Source organism: Anabrus simplex, chromosome 3 (assembly GCF_040414725.1).
Source record: "Anabrus simplex isolate iqAnaSimp1 chromosome 3, ASM4041472v1, whole genome shotgun sequence".
Classification (NCBI taxonomy): domain Eukaryota; kingdom Metazoa; phylum Arthropoda; class Insecta; order Orthoptera; family Tettigoniidae; genus Anabrus; species Anabrus simplex.
The window spans coordinates 187,376,996-187,390,737 of NC_090267.1; the positions used below are offsets into that span (position 1 = coordinate 187,376,996).

At 36.0% G+C, this 13,742-nt stretch overlaps 1 protein-coding gene across 1 annotated transcript in view; it reads right to left on the reverse strand.

Annotated features, from left to right (window-relative positions):
• bru3 (bruno 3) overlaps positions 1–13,742 on the reverse strand; it is a 372,081-nt gene that overhangs the window by 74,158 nt on the left and 284,181 nt on the right. Inside the window, exon 6 of the mRNA XM_067142838.1 lies at positions 1,601–1,696. Coding sequence (XP_066998939.1) covers positions 1,601–1,696 — 96 coding nt within the window. The remainder of the gene's footprint in view (positions 1–1,600; positions 1,697–13,742) is intronic.

Below are 13,742 nucleotides of genomic sequence, written 5' to 3' on the forward strand. Positions count from 1 at the left end.
TATTATTTCATTTCATCTGTCAGTCATCAATCATTGCCCCAGAGGGGTGTGACAGGCTCTGGTTGCCATTCCTATCCATGCCGCTAGTTGGGGACTTCATTTATTCCATTTCTGACCCGGTGAAATGACCGGAAATGGGCTGTGGATTTTCATTTCTCATTTCTATTGCATTTTAGTAGTGAAGTATTTCCATCTGATATGGAAGTAGGCTTGTATGTTTTATTTTAGGAATGAAAAAGACAAAAAAGAACAAGGGTAGTTGATCTATGACAGTGTACTGCAATTTATGTACAATATTTGAAACCATTTTGTGATATGAGTAACTAGAAATAGATATCTGAATAGGGTGTGTAAAGTTACCTTCAACATTCAAATATTACATTAAGGACAATATGAAAAATATTGAAAACTATACAATTAATTAATGTATTTTGATTGGAAATGTAATTTGTACTGTAGGTGGTCTAATTCATATGCATTCACTATCAGAACATAGGAAGTATGGGCTTGTGTAAACAACCATCACCATTAAATATTCAGAACAATGGTAAGGAAGGAGATGTACAATGTAAACTATATTGAGCTCTTGTCAATGAACTCTCTTCAGAACCTACATGTAAAGAATTGATTATCTGTAAAATAGTACTAAACAACGCTAAGAAAGATGCTTAAAGAAAAGTTTAAACGCAGAAAAATAGATTAAAATATCAGTCTTTTAAAGGAAAGTGGAAGTTATATGTGTTTAAGACAGGAAAGGAGAAACTGAGCCACTCAAGGGGCAAATGGATGATTTCCAAGGTGATAATTCTCTACTTCCTCATTTATTTATTCTTTAGTATGACTACTTGTCATTTTTCTGGGTCTGAGATATATATACTCATCAATGTTATGATTTATGGTGACTTCTACTTAACTTTAATCTAGCCAAGTGCTGGGTCAGGTAATGAAATCTGGGCTCTGACGTAGAACAGTGTGCAGGATGTTCGTTGCGCACCTCAGAGGTGAATTCAAATATATTATGATGGAGTGTTACTGGAGTGAAACCAACAGGGGACACTGGAGATCCTGGAGAAATCTGTTCCACCTCTGTTTTCACTTCCACATGAAGTTACTGAGATTTGGACCCAGGATGCAGCAGTGGAAGGCAAACGTCTAACTGTCCAGCATAGAAGATCCCTAAAGACTTCTACTAAAATTATAAATTTATAACAGAAGTTCTCTCCTCAAATATATCATATTGGTATAAGGTTTTCAGGAGGGAATTGACAACTGAAATACATGAACCAATATTATGAACCAAGGTTTGATATGGTAGCTGTGTTCATATATATTCAAATGTTACTAAGCAAAATATAGATTTTACATGATTGTTAAGTGTAAAAATTAAGAAAATATGTGAAATTCACACTAAAGGGAAGAAATGGTACTGATAATTTTTTTTCAAACTAAAATACAATATTTTCAAAATAAGTAGTAATTAATATAACACTATTATTGATATCACTTGTAAGCTGAGAGAATACTTATGTCAGTGTGAACTAGAAGTTTTCACTGAAAGAATAATAAAATTGTATACCGTGCAGTATGCCATGTGACTCACCAACTCCGGGATACTGCATACTAGGGTAAGCTGCATGTTGCAGGGCAGCCTCACCATTGGGGAGGCCCTGGGCTGGAATGGACAAATGAAGCGCATCTACATAAAAGTTATCTCAGTCCTCAGACAAGAGTGAAAAATAGAAAACTAATAACATAGTATAATAATTTTGTCAGTTTTTTGATTAATATGCACAAAATATGAAATCTAGTGAAATGTAAAGTTAGGAGAGAGGTAGAACTTTCACTAGCTTAAATTTAGTCAATTTCAAATTTTTATAGTTCAATAAGTGTAAGTCAAATGCTACTTTCTTTTGCGTAGTTAATATACATTTATTACCATTCACAAAATATTGTTCATTTTAAAATTACTAATTAGCTGTAAAAATTGTATCAAATTTGTATATTAATCTTTTACAACTAAACAGGACTTGTACTATAAATATATTGAATATTTATAGGATTCTTTTTCTAAAACGATCTGTAAGATCTATATCAACAACAGATGTTGCCAGGATTCAAAGTCAGGATGGCCAGACTGGGAGTGTGAATAAGAGACTGCATCAGCACACCACCAATGAATAATGTTTTACAATACTGAAATGAATTTTTTTGTTGTTGTTAAACGTCATGTCTGTCATTATTTGAGTATGGTATGTTTGTTTACTTTCTACAGAGAGTATATTTATACTACTGATGTGTATGTCTTGAGATCCATAAAGTAACCGTGCAGTTAAAATTTGAAATTTGAAATTTTAGTGGTAGTTACTGCAGTGCAATTTTCTCTACACATGTTTGAAATGTCCTTCTGTGACCTGCAGACATGTCTGCACATGATGCTGTGTGTTGCACCTTCTGGAGGGTACAATACAACTGACTCATCTTGTTGAAACTAGCACTCTTGAATCTCATGCTCGTTGGGTGGGGGCAGGAAAGGTTCCAGAATTTTTGTGTTGAAGGGGTCATGGAAAAAAATTAGTTCAATAACACACTGCCGACTTAAGGAACACCATACCCTGATATTCTGATCATGCAGAGGCATTTCCTTCCACTAGTGAGGATTGTCAGAGCTCCAGACATAAGTGGTCTCGCTTAACATATTCAGACAGATGAAACTGTCATGTCATTCCTACATTTTCCCTACAGTCCACTGCAGAGTTACTTTTTGGACACACTATATAAGACGCCTATATACTGTATTATTTGATTATGTTATAGTCCGCGCACCTTTTATAGATATTTCTTTGTACGAGGGGGTGGAGGAAGGAGGGAGCTCTCACGGTTCCGGTTATACTGCCAACTGAATGAATATTAAATCTGAATTGAATCGATAATATGATCGATCGATATGAATTTTCTAAACCTTTATTATCTTAAGCCAACAACTGTGTCATACACACGTTATATAACAGTATATAACATGTCTCGATGTGAATCTTGTTCACAGCATGAATTCTATAGTTTGGCTTTGCTGTGTAAACAACAACAGTGCTAGTACGTAAAGTGTACGCCAGATGTCGCACAGCGATGCATAAGCGATTCATAGTTTGTGTTTCATAGGTTGCCAATACGAATCTCGAAGATACCCGAGGTCGACCTATTCAGCACTAGGGTGTCCATGTATCGCTAAAAGGTGCGCGTACGGTAGTTATGTTTATATAGGGAGTATATATTGATGTATGATGATAAAGGCTACTGGTATTACATTTGATGTTTAATATCAAATAAATAAATTATTCAAATGAAATGATTCAGACATACTGTAGAATGTGTATGATAATCCTTCAGAAAATAATTTTTCGTAATTGTTATTTTTGATCACTTTCTAATGTTTGCACAACTAAGAAGTAAAATGACTTGTATCAAAGAAAAGAGCCTACAGCATGTACACTAGCATGCAAACTTTCAAGCAAATATTTTCAATAGTTTTAACTTATAAAGAAAACCATGGATTAAAAATGCAAGTTATGGAAAATGAGCTACAAAAATATGACAGTGAAACATAGCAAGTGACATAATTATATGGACATTTTATGAACATATCTCTTAAAGTAGTGGGGATAATTAATTCACTTCACTAAATATATTCTATGAAAAAAAAAGTTGAATATTGCAGGTTTCTGATCCATACAGGTATACCTACCCTGTTATGTTAACTGTTGTTAGGGCTCCACAAAAGATTCTAGTTTATGACAAAATGATAAGGGAAAGTTTGAACCAATCTTTCCTTTTCCACTTTACTCTTTTGTACTGCAGTAAGTCAGTACAATAGTACCAGAAGAAAATACACAGGAATCTATAAAATATGCATCCACTTCAAACCTATATATTTATTCCATTGGAAGGTCCAGTATATGAAGAAGATGAGCATCAATTGACAAATTTCATGGAATAATTAAATAGTCTTATGCTAAATAGTCAGCAAGACATGAACAATCAAGAATGTATTCTTAAGTATGACACTAAAAATATACAAAATAGTATGCACTTGAAATTATTGTAAAGAATTCTATATTGAGAGAATGTGGATTTTAGAAGTATATTATGATTATTGTTATTATTATTATTATTATTATTATTATTATTATTATTACTAAGAAGAAGAAGAAGAAGAAGCTGTATGAAAATTAGAACAGAAAGTTAGTCAATGATGAGAAAGAAGATAAATATTTCCAACAACAACCTAGAGGAACCATGCTGCTTCACAGTATTCATTATGAATAGGTGAAATAACGTGTCTTGATATGAAATTGCTCCTTGCATTGGCCGGGTATTTTCTTTAATGTTTATTTTTAGGATTTGTACTACCTATTAATTTTGTGTAGGGGCTGCCTGGCTGAGGCGGTAAAGGCGTGCTCGGTTCGCCCGGAAGGACATGGGTTCGAATCCCTGTCAGGAAGTCGTAAAATTTAAGAAACGAGATTTCCACTTCCGGAGGTGCATATGGCCCTGAGGTTCACTCAGCCTACACCAGAAATGAGTACCAGATTAATTCCTGGGGGCAAAGGCGACCACTCCACCCCATCAAGTGCCGAGGTGACGGATAGTGGAAGCACCCCTCCAAGGGCCTTCATGGCCTGTACGGAGATGACTTTGCTTTGCTTATTAATTTTGTGTCAAGTGAATTTTTGTAGATTTCTTTATTGAGACGCTGATTGATATTTTTAAAACTATTTTGCCGTTTCTGAGTTATTCATGCATGTTTAATTAAAAGTTTAAGTGTAAGATTATTTTGTTTCATGAGGAAGTTTTTTTCTTGTTGAAGCCCATATTGTCTGGGAAGTAGCCAGTTCTTTCAAACAATTAATAAAAATAAGTGATAATTAAGCCTATGCGTATTTACATGTCACACTATAGATATGATGTACACGATTCCAACAGTCATTGCGACTGTCACCAATTAGCCTAGTGAACCCGAGAACTGTGGATTCAACACTAATCTTAGTCATTCTTTTTCAGCCCTTCTGACTCCCCTCCTGATGGAGGCTCAACTTGGACTTAAACAGCATCCAGAATGTCACAATTCATCTCAGCATCCCTGAAAAGTATTTATTATATAATAAAATTACCTAATACCAATTCTTAAACAGAATGCAGAAGATCTAGCTCCATTAAAGCCAAGGAAAATACATGCCTGGTAGACCTCTGATTGTGACAGAATGCATGAAGAAAGACATCAAGCATGGTTGAAATTTCAAGCCCACAAAACAAAAGAAAACACCATTAACCTTAAGAATGTCAGAAAATTCACCCAAACTATTAGAAGAATTAAGAGAAAATATCAAAAATATTTAATAAACTCTATTGAGGAAAATTATTATAAAACCAATTCTAGAGATTATTACAAAGCCTTTGGTAAACAATTGCAAAAATGCAACCCTGCCCTCCCACATTATTGTTGAAAAATAAAGATGGAAAAATAGCGCATAACAATAAGGAAAATGCAGAAATCACGGCGGAAGCATTTAACAAGCTCTTGAACAGTGACGAACCTGAAAAGCTCTTATTAATTGATACACATACCCTGATAAAAACTAAACCAGAAAATATAAACCCACCTACAGCAAAAGTTGAAACAGTGCTTAAGGAACTGAAGAACTACAAAGCATGTGTAGAAGACCCGATTTTTTCAGAGATGTGGAAATATGCCGGCAGTGCGACTCAGACATCCCTACATATGATATTACAAAAGATTTAGATATCAGAAAAATTCCCAGAACAATGGACAACAGCTATAATTAATCCAAATCTTAAGAAAGGTGAAAGAAGTAATCCAGACAACTCTAGAGGTATTTCCATTCTTGACTGCATGTATAAGATTTTCTCTAAGATGCTATATAATCGGAATAAAGAACAACTTGATCAAGAGTTAGGTGAATACCAGGGAGGCTTCAGACCTTGGAGAAGCTGCTCTGAACAAATAGTAACTTTGAAACTATTCATGGGATATTACAGAAAATGAAACAAGCCCCCTATCTTCTTCTTCTTCTTCTTCTTCTTCTTCTTCTTCTTCTTCTTCTTCTTCTTCTTCTTCTTCTTCTTCTTCTTCTTCTTCTTCTTCTTCTTCTTCTTCTTCTTCTTCTTCGGATGCTGTCTCCCTACAAAGGTTGGCAATCTGATTGATTATGGTAACTCGTGAAACAGTGGTTCGAAAGATTTCAATGGAAGTTCGTCCACATCAGCGGTGCAGGTCTTCAAGACAGGAGTTTCTCCGTCTCCCCACCGATAGTTTTCCTTCAAATTTTTTCTTGATAATGAGTTGGAGAAGTTCATAACATTCACGTCTCATCATGTGCCCGATGTGCCTGAGCTTTTGTTACTTGATGGTTCTTAGAAGCTCTTTTTTCTTATTTCACAAGTTGAGGACTTCCTCATTCGTCTTCTTTTCTACCCAGGATATTTAATGCATTCTTCTGTTTAGGTACATTTCAAAATCTTCAGTCAACCTCTCCAGCAAAGGGCAGAGTGTCCAGCCTTCAAAACCATACAGAAGGTCAGGGAAAACGTAGTATTGCGTACAGTTAAAACTTACTTTTATTATTTGTTTGAAAAAATCAGCTACTTCCCTGACAATCTAGGCTGCCACAAGGAAATAGTTTGAGGGAAAATTATAATCTCAAACTAAAACTTAAAATTAAACACATAACATGAACTCTAAATTTAAAAGAGAGTTGATGAACTATCCATCATTGTCACAATAAAAAAAAAAATCTCCTCAAACAGTTAATACATATCCTAAAATTCAACATTCCAAGAAAGTGCCCCTACATCTAGCAGATAATTCATCATCATAATCAGAACTTTTATGAGTCCTTTAAACATTACCACAAAATTTTGGAATGTTGCATCATTTACTATTATGTATGAAAGCCAACACCACTCTGTTCTATTGTTGGTAGGCCTACAATTATTTTACTCAGAATTGAAGCTGTACAAATTTTGCAATTTTATTTTGTACTTCAGTTCAGTCACAAACTAATGAGCTGAGTTCAGTATTTATTTGCCAACTTGTTTATTAATAGCAGGATTTAATGGCATCATCATAAATCAACTCCAGTTACTCGGATATGGTATCGGTATGGTATATGAACACTCCACTACTTTCTGTCCAGGTGGATTCTGTACTCTTAGATCTGAGGTAACATTGTCTTATTGCAGTTGTTTACTTTCTCTAGTACTTCCTGTTCAGTATGGTCCTACATGACCACATCATTTAAACTCTTTGTTGTTTTTGTGTCGTTTAAATCTTTTCATTATTTTATCCAGCTCAGTAATGAATGAGAAAGACTACAGAGCACCATCTTGTTGCTCCCCTAGTCTTCTCTTGAATCATTCCGAGTACAATATCTATAATATACGGTATTTGGAGAAAACTCTGGCAGTGTTCATACAATATTTTGCCCTTATTTATTAACAGTGGTGTTACATTTCTTTTTGCAAGGCATTCTCATAATTTATTCCTTTGTATACCGTAATAAGCATTCTCAATATCTAGGGAAACAAAGATGAAAATATATTTTCCTTTCTCTCAGAATTTCTTTAGTAACATCCTGGTATTAACAGGTATTAGATTAATTGAAGCTAATTTAAGGCAAAGAAATGTATTTAGGTATACAGTGAATTAGATTGAGAATTGCTGGAAATTGTGAATCACCTGCAAAGCCTTTTACAACAGTCAGTTTTGATTAAAATAATAGAAGTAGATTGTTACTGTAAATTTAAAATTAAACATTATACTTTTTAATAGAACAAACCCTGATGGAAGTAAATGAAGATATCTGGGAAGAAAGTATGAATAATGAAGAAGAACCAGCAATAGCATTTGAAATGCATTTATCTATACTTACCTATATAAATGAAAATCATCCTTCTACCTATAAAATACTCTTCATGTTTGATTTTTTTTTATAAGGAAATAATAACCAGGATGCATTGCCCTTTAAACTATTATCAATACATATATATATTTCAAAAAAATGCTATTTGTTCAGAGCATGTGGATCTTTTGCCCCTACTGGCAACATATTCAGTAATTCAGTAATTAACAGTAGTAGGACAAGATCAGAAATGAAGTGAATAGGAAAGTAGCTGGTATTGAGGTTCCTATTATCAGTGTCATAAAGAAACGCAGACTTCAGTGGTATGGGCACTTAATGAGAATGAACAGGGAAAGGCCTGCCAGAAAATATTTCGACCTTAATCTCGTAGGAAGAAGACCACAGGGAAGACCAAGAAAACGTTGGATAGAGACTGTAAGATCAGATGTGGAGGGGAGAGGATACAAATGGGAGGATGTACTGGATCAGAAGATGTATTACGACAAAAGGAGATGGCGAGCGCTTGTACACCACACCCGGGAAACTGAAGTTGGGGAATGATGATGATGATGAGGGTGTTGTAGGATAAAAATAGAATATGTCTAAGTAGTATTATAGTGTAGTAGTATATTAATTACCTAATTGTTGTCTGATCTTTGAGTACTATCCTAAACAATATTTCTTTTTGTTCTTTTTGTTTTTGTACAAAGCAAGTTATTTTACTTTCCCTTTTCTTTTCATTTTATCCGTAAAGAATGACTAAAGAGTGCAAGTGTAGGAACTGTGGGTGTGGCGAGGCATTGAGGGGTATGAAGGAGGAGATGGAGAGTTTGAGAGAGATAATTAGGATTCTCACAGAAGACAGGAATGAAGGTAGGCCTCCCTCAAACAATGTACAGGTTACAGCAGGTGTAAAAGAGGGATGGGAAGGAAAGGGGGGCAACTGTAGAAGACAGGTGGTCTAATGTTCTAAGGAGAAGGAGACTGCAGGCTAAGAGCTTTATTCGGGATCAGAATTCTGGACAGGTGTATGTGAGAAATTGGTACGAGCCACTCCAGGTAGAGCAACAGAGGGAAGATGAGGAACAGGGAACTGTTGCTGAGATGTGTGGAAGTAGGAGGAAGGGAAAAGGTAGGAAAGGGAAATGTAGAGTAGAGGATAAGAAAAGACAGGTGGAACAGGGTCATGGGAGGGAGGAAAGAGAGGAGGAAGTAGCTTCTGCAGTTATCAGCAGGAAAGATAGGGTTGACCAGGAGAGGAGGGGATCAAAGGAAGTGGGTAGGGTTGAGGCTCTGGTCATGGGGGATTCCATCATTAGACACCTGGGGAAAGTGTGTGGAGGAAAGGGAACCAGGGTAGAGTGTTATCCAGGAATTAGGTTGAGGCAGATACTGAGAAAAGTAGAAGAGAAGGAGGATGGGAAGGAGAAGGTGGTAGTGTTTCACGTTGGTACCAACAACATAAGGCAAGCTAATATAAGTACCAACAATAGTCAGGGATTTGTCGGATCTGGTAAATGCAGCACGGGTGAAGTTTAAGAAAGCAGAGATTGTTATCAGTGGAATACTGTGTAGGAGGGATACTGACTGGAGGGTGATTGGGGATTTAAATAAGACTATGGAGTGGGTATGTGGGAAACTCGGAGTGAAATTTCTAGACCCTAATGGGTGGGTAGGAGATAGGGATCTGCGCTCAGATGGCCTTCGCTTAAACAGCAGTGGTACGTATAAGTTAGGAAATTTGTTTAGAAGGGTAATAGGGAGGTACATTCAGGGAAATGGGGTTGTCTAGGGAGCGGTGATAAGGGTACAGAGATCTGGAAGTCAAGTAGGGCTGACATTAAAATGTTAGTGTTGAACTGTAGAAGTATCGTAAAGAAAGGAATAGGATTAAGTAATTTAATAGATACATATTTACCAGATATTGTAATAGGAGTTGAATCATGGCTGAGAAATGATATAATGGATGCAGAAATTTTCTCACTGAACTAGAGTGTGTATCGTAGAGATAGGATAGGAATGGTGGGAGGGGGAGTATTCATTCTGGTGAAAGAAGAATTTGTAAGCTACGAAAAAGTTAAAGATGAGAAACATGAAATTCTAGGTGTAAGGCTCATTTCTTTGAAGTGTACAGACCGGGAAAGGGTAGTGCTGACATGGATTCAGAATTATTTGATAATCAGCTATGTGGGAAATGACATGGAAAGGATTGTGACTGTAGCGGGAGATCTTAATTTACCAAATGTCAATTGGGAAGGAAATACAAACAACAGGAAGCATGACCAACAAATGGCAAATAAACTAATATGGGAAGGACAGCTAATTCAGAAAGTGACGGAACCACGGACATGGTGCTGATAAAACCAGATGAGCTCTATAGAGAAACCAAAGTAATAGATGGAATTAGTGATCACGAAGCTGTTTTTGTGGTAGTTAAAAATAAATGTGATAGAAAGGAAGGTTCTAAAAGTAGGACTATTAGGCAGTACCACATGGCTGATAAAGCAGGCATGAGGCAGTTTTAAAAAAGTAATTATGATCGGTGGAAAACGTTCAATAAGAATGTAAACAGACTCTGGGATGGGTTTAAAGAAATTGTTGAGGAATGTGAAAACAGGTTTGTATCTTTAAAGGTGGTAAGGAATGATAAAGACCCACCTTATTATAATAGAGAAATAAAGAGACTAAGAAGGAGGTGCAGATTGGAAAGAAATAGTTAGAAATGGCTCTGGAAGTAAGGAGAAATTGAAGGAACTTACTAGGAAATTGAATCTAGCAAAGAAGGCAGCTAAGCATAACATGATGGCAAGCATAATTGGCAGTCTTACAAATTTTAGTGAAAAATGGAAGGGTATGTATAGGTACTTGAAGGCAAAAACAGGTTCCAAGAAGGACATTCCAGGAATAATTAATGAACAAGGAAAGTGTGTATGTGAGGATCTTCAAAAGGCAGAAGTATTCAGTCAGCAGTATGTAAAGATTGTTGGTTACAAGGAAAATCTCCAGATAGAGGAGGTGACTAATGCTAAAAAAGTATTAAAATTTACATATGATAACAATGATATTTGCAATAAGATACAAAAGTTGAAAACTAGAAAAGCAGCTGGAATTGATCAGATTTCTGGGGATATATTAAAGACAATGGGTTGGGATATAGTACCATATCTGAAGTAATTATTTGATTATTGTTTGGTTGAAGGAGCTATACCAAATGAATGGAGAGTTGCTATAGTAGCCCCTGTGTATAAAGGAAAGGGTGATAGACATAAAGCTGAAAATTACAGGCCAGTAGGTTTGACATGCGTTGCATACAGTTTTTTTAAACATTTCTGTCTATTCCAAATTTATGCAGCTTAAGAGTTAGATTCTGACACTACAAAATAATGTCTACTCTTGAACATTGATGTTTAATGCACATTTATGATAAAATTAAGGTATAGGGGAGTTGGTGTACTTTGTATGAGGATATAATGTTTTCTTTTTTCTTAAGAGCCCTTCAACTTTCAACATCCTATAAGCATCTCCCTCAACGTTAAAAGAGGTTAAAAGCAATTACAAGCAAATATTATTTGCAAATGTATTAAAAATAACCAGGTAACAAAAATGATGATGAGTAGTACCAGTAGGAATACTTTTATTATTAACTCTGCAAAACTGATAAAACTTTCAAATAACTGGAGAGTTGAGTTGTAAACCTAGTCATGATCATTTCTTAAGGTATCTTGGCCTTTAGGTATCATTTTGGTATTTACTTTAAGATGAAGTGGGAAACCATGGAATGTTACTTCTAGGATGGCTGATTGTGGAATTTGAACTAACTTCTCATTTCAAATATCTTCAAAATTTGAATCCTCCTTTATATATTTAAATCCTTGATGAAGAGCTAAGAAATGTTGCCGAGCCTACTGATCTTATTGGTGACCCCTAAATGAAGGAGATGATATTAAATATGTCCTTTATGAAACAATGTTAAATATAAGCTTTCTGAAGAACTAATTTTTACAACATATCCCCAAAGTTCATTAACAACATTTTTATTAACAATTTTATAGTGTTTCAATTAGGAGAATCACAAAGGCAGATGATGATGTAGTCCAGTTCCTTGGCTGAATGGTCAGCATACTGGTCTTTAGTTCAGTGGGCCATGGGTTCGATTCCCAACTGGGCCAGGTATTTTAGCCATGCCCGATTAATTCTATCTCGGGGGCTAGGTGTTTGTGTTCTTCTTAAAACACATCTACATACAACACATTACACTACAAACCACCACAGAAAACATTCGGTTAGTGAAGTACATTGCTCCACTGAGGATTGGTGTCAGGAAGGCATCCACCTGCAAAACTGGGCTTTATCCAGAGAGCGCTGACCGGAAGTAATTGGGATAAGGCCAGGAAGAAGAAGAAGAAGAAGAAGAAGAAGAAGAAGAAGAAGAAGAAAGAGGAGGCAGAAAATGACCAATATTTCATTATCATCATGCACAGTTTTCAGCCACAGGCTGGGTCTGTTCGGAACATAAGCCTCTCCATCTTCTCCTCTCTTCCCACCACTTCTCTGTCATCACTCTGGTCCAGTTCCCTCCTCTCTTCCGAGCACTGTCCAGCTCCATGGCTAGATAGTTAGCGTGCTGGCCTTTGGTCACAGGGGTACCGGGTTCGATTCCTGGCAAGGTCGGAAATTTTAACCTTAATTGGTTAATTTCGCTGGCATGGGGGCTGGGTGTACTGTATGTGTCATCTTCATCATCATTTAATCCTCATCACAACGTGCAGGTCACCTACGGGTGTAAAATCAAAAGATCTGCATCTGGCGAGCCGAACTTTTCCTCGGGCACTCCCGGCACTAAAACCCACATGCCATTTCATTTCATTTTTGAGCACTCTCCTCTATACCTTTCAGCCACCTCTCCCTCGATCTTCCTCTTGTAGTTTTCTTTCTATATCCATCTCGTGTACCTTCCTGGGTATTCTATTCTTTGGCATTCCCTTCATGTGTCCTACTGTCTCAATCATTTTCTCCTCTTCAATTCTTCTTACTACCATTTTCATTATCTCATCAATTATCATGATGAATACTGATAGGGGGACACTTTTCTGTTCCAGCCAATTTGTTCTTTCACGTCCTATTTTAACACAACTCATGTTCTCTTACATTTTAATATCTGCTTTGTGCCTTTGGTCTCCAGTGTTTCTTACCATACCTTGTTTGTATTCACACTATCATATGTTTCATTTTATCTAAAAATATCATCATCAGAGCCTTCCCATACTCATAATGGTATTCTTGTAGTAGCCTTACAACAAATATAAGGTCTGCTGTTGACCTTGCAGGTCAGAAGCCATTCTGTTCTTCCCTCAGTTCTCTTTTCACTATGTCCCTGATTCTTTTGTTTTTTGACTTTAAAGTTCCAAAATTAGATGAGAATTATTACATGAAGGATTCCTAGGTTAATAAAATACTACTCCTAAAACAATAATAAAAATAATAATACAGTAATTTCTTGAAGAAATGGAGGACTTGAAAGTGAAGCAGAAAAAAAAAAAAAAAAAAAGGCTTGAGAATAATGAAAAAATAAATTCTGTGGAAAATAGGTGATCATCAAAATTCTTAGTAACATAAAAGTTCCAACAATCAGTTTAGTCCCTAACACAGAGGAATTATAAAGGTTATTCTGGCACTAGACTTACTTACCATCATCAAATAGTACAAGAAATATGTTAAAAGAAAATGTGAGTAAAAGTTTTGAATAAATCATGCAACAAGATTTACTGAGCTAGTGGCTGCGTGGTTTGGGTCACATAGCTGTCAGCTTGAATTCAGGAGATAGTGTGA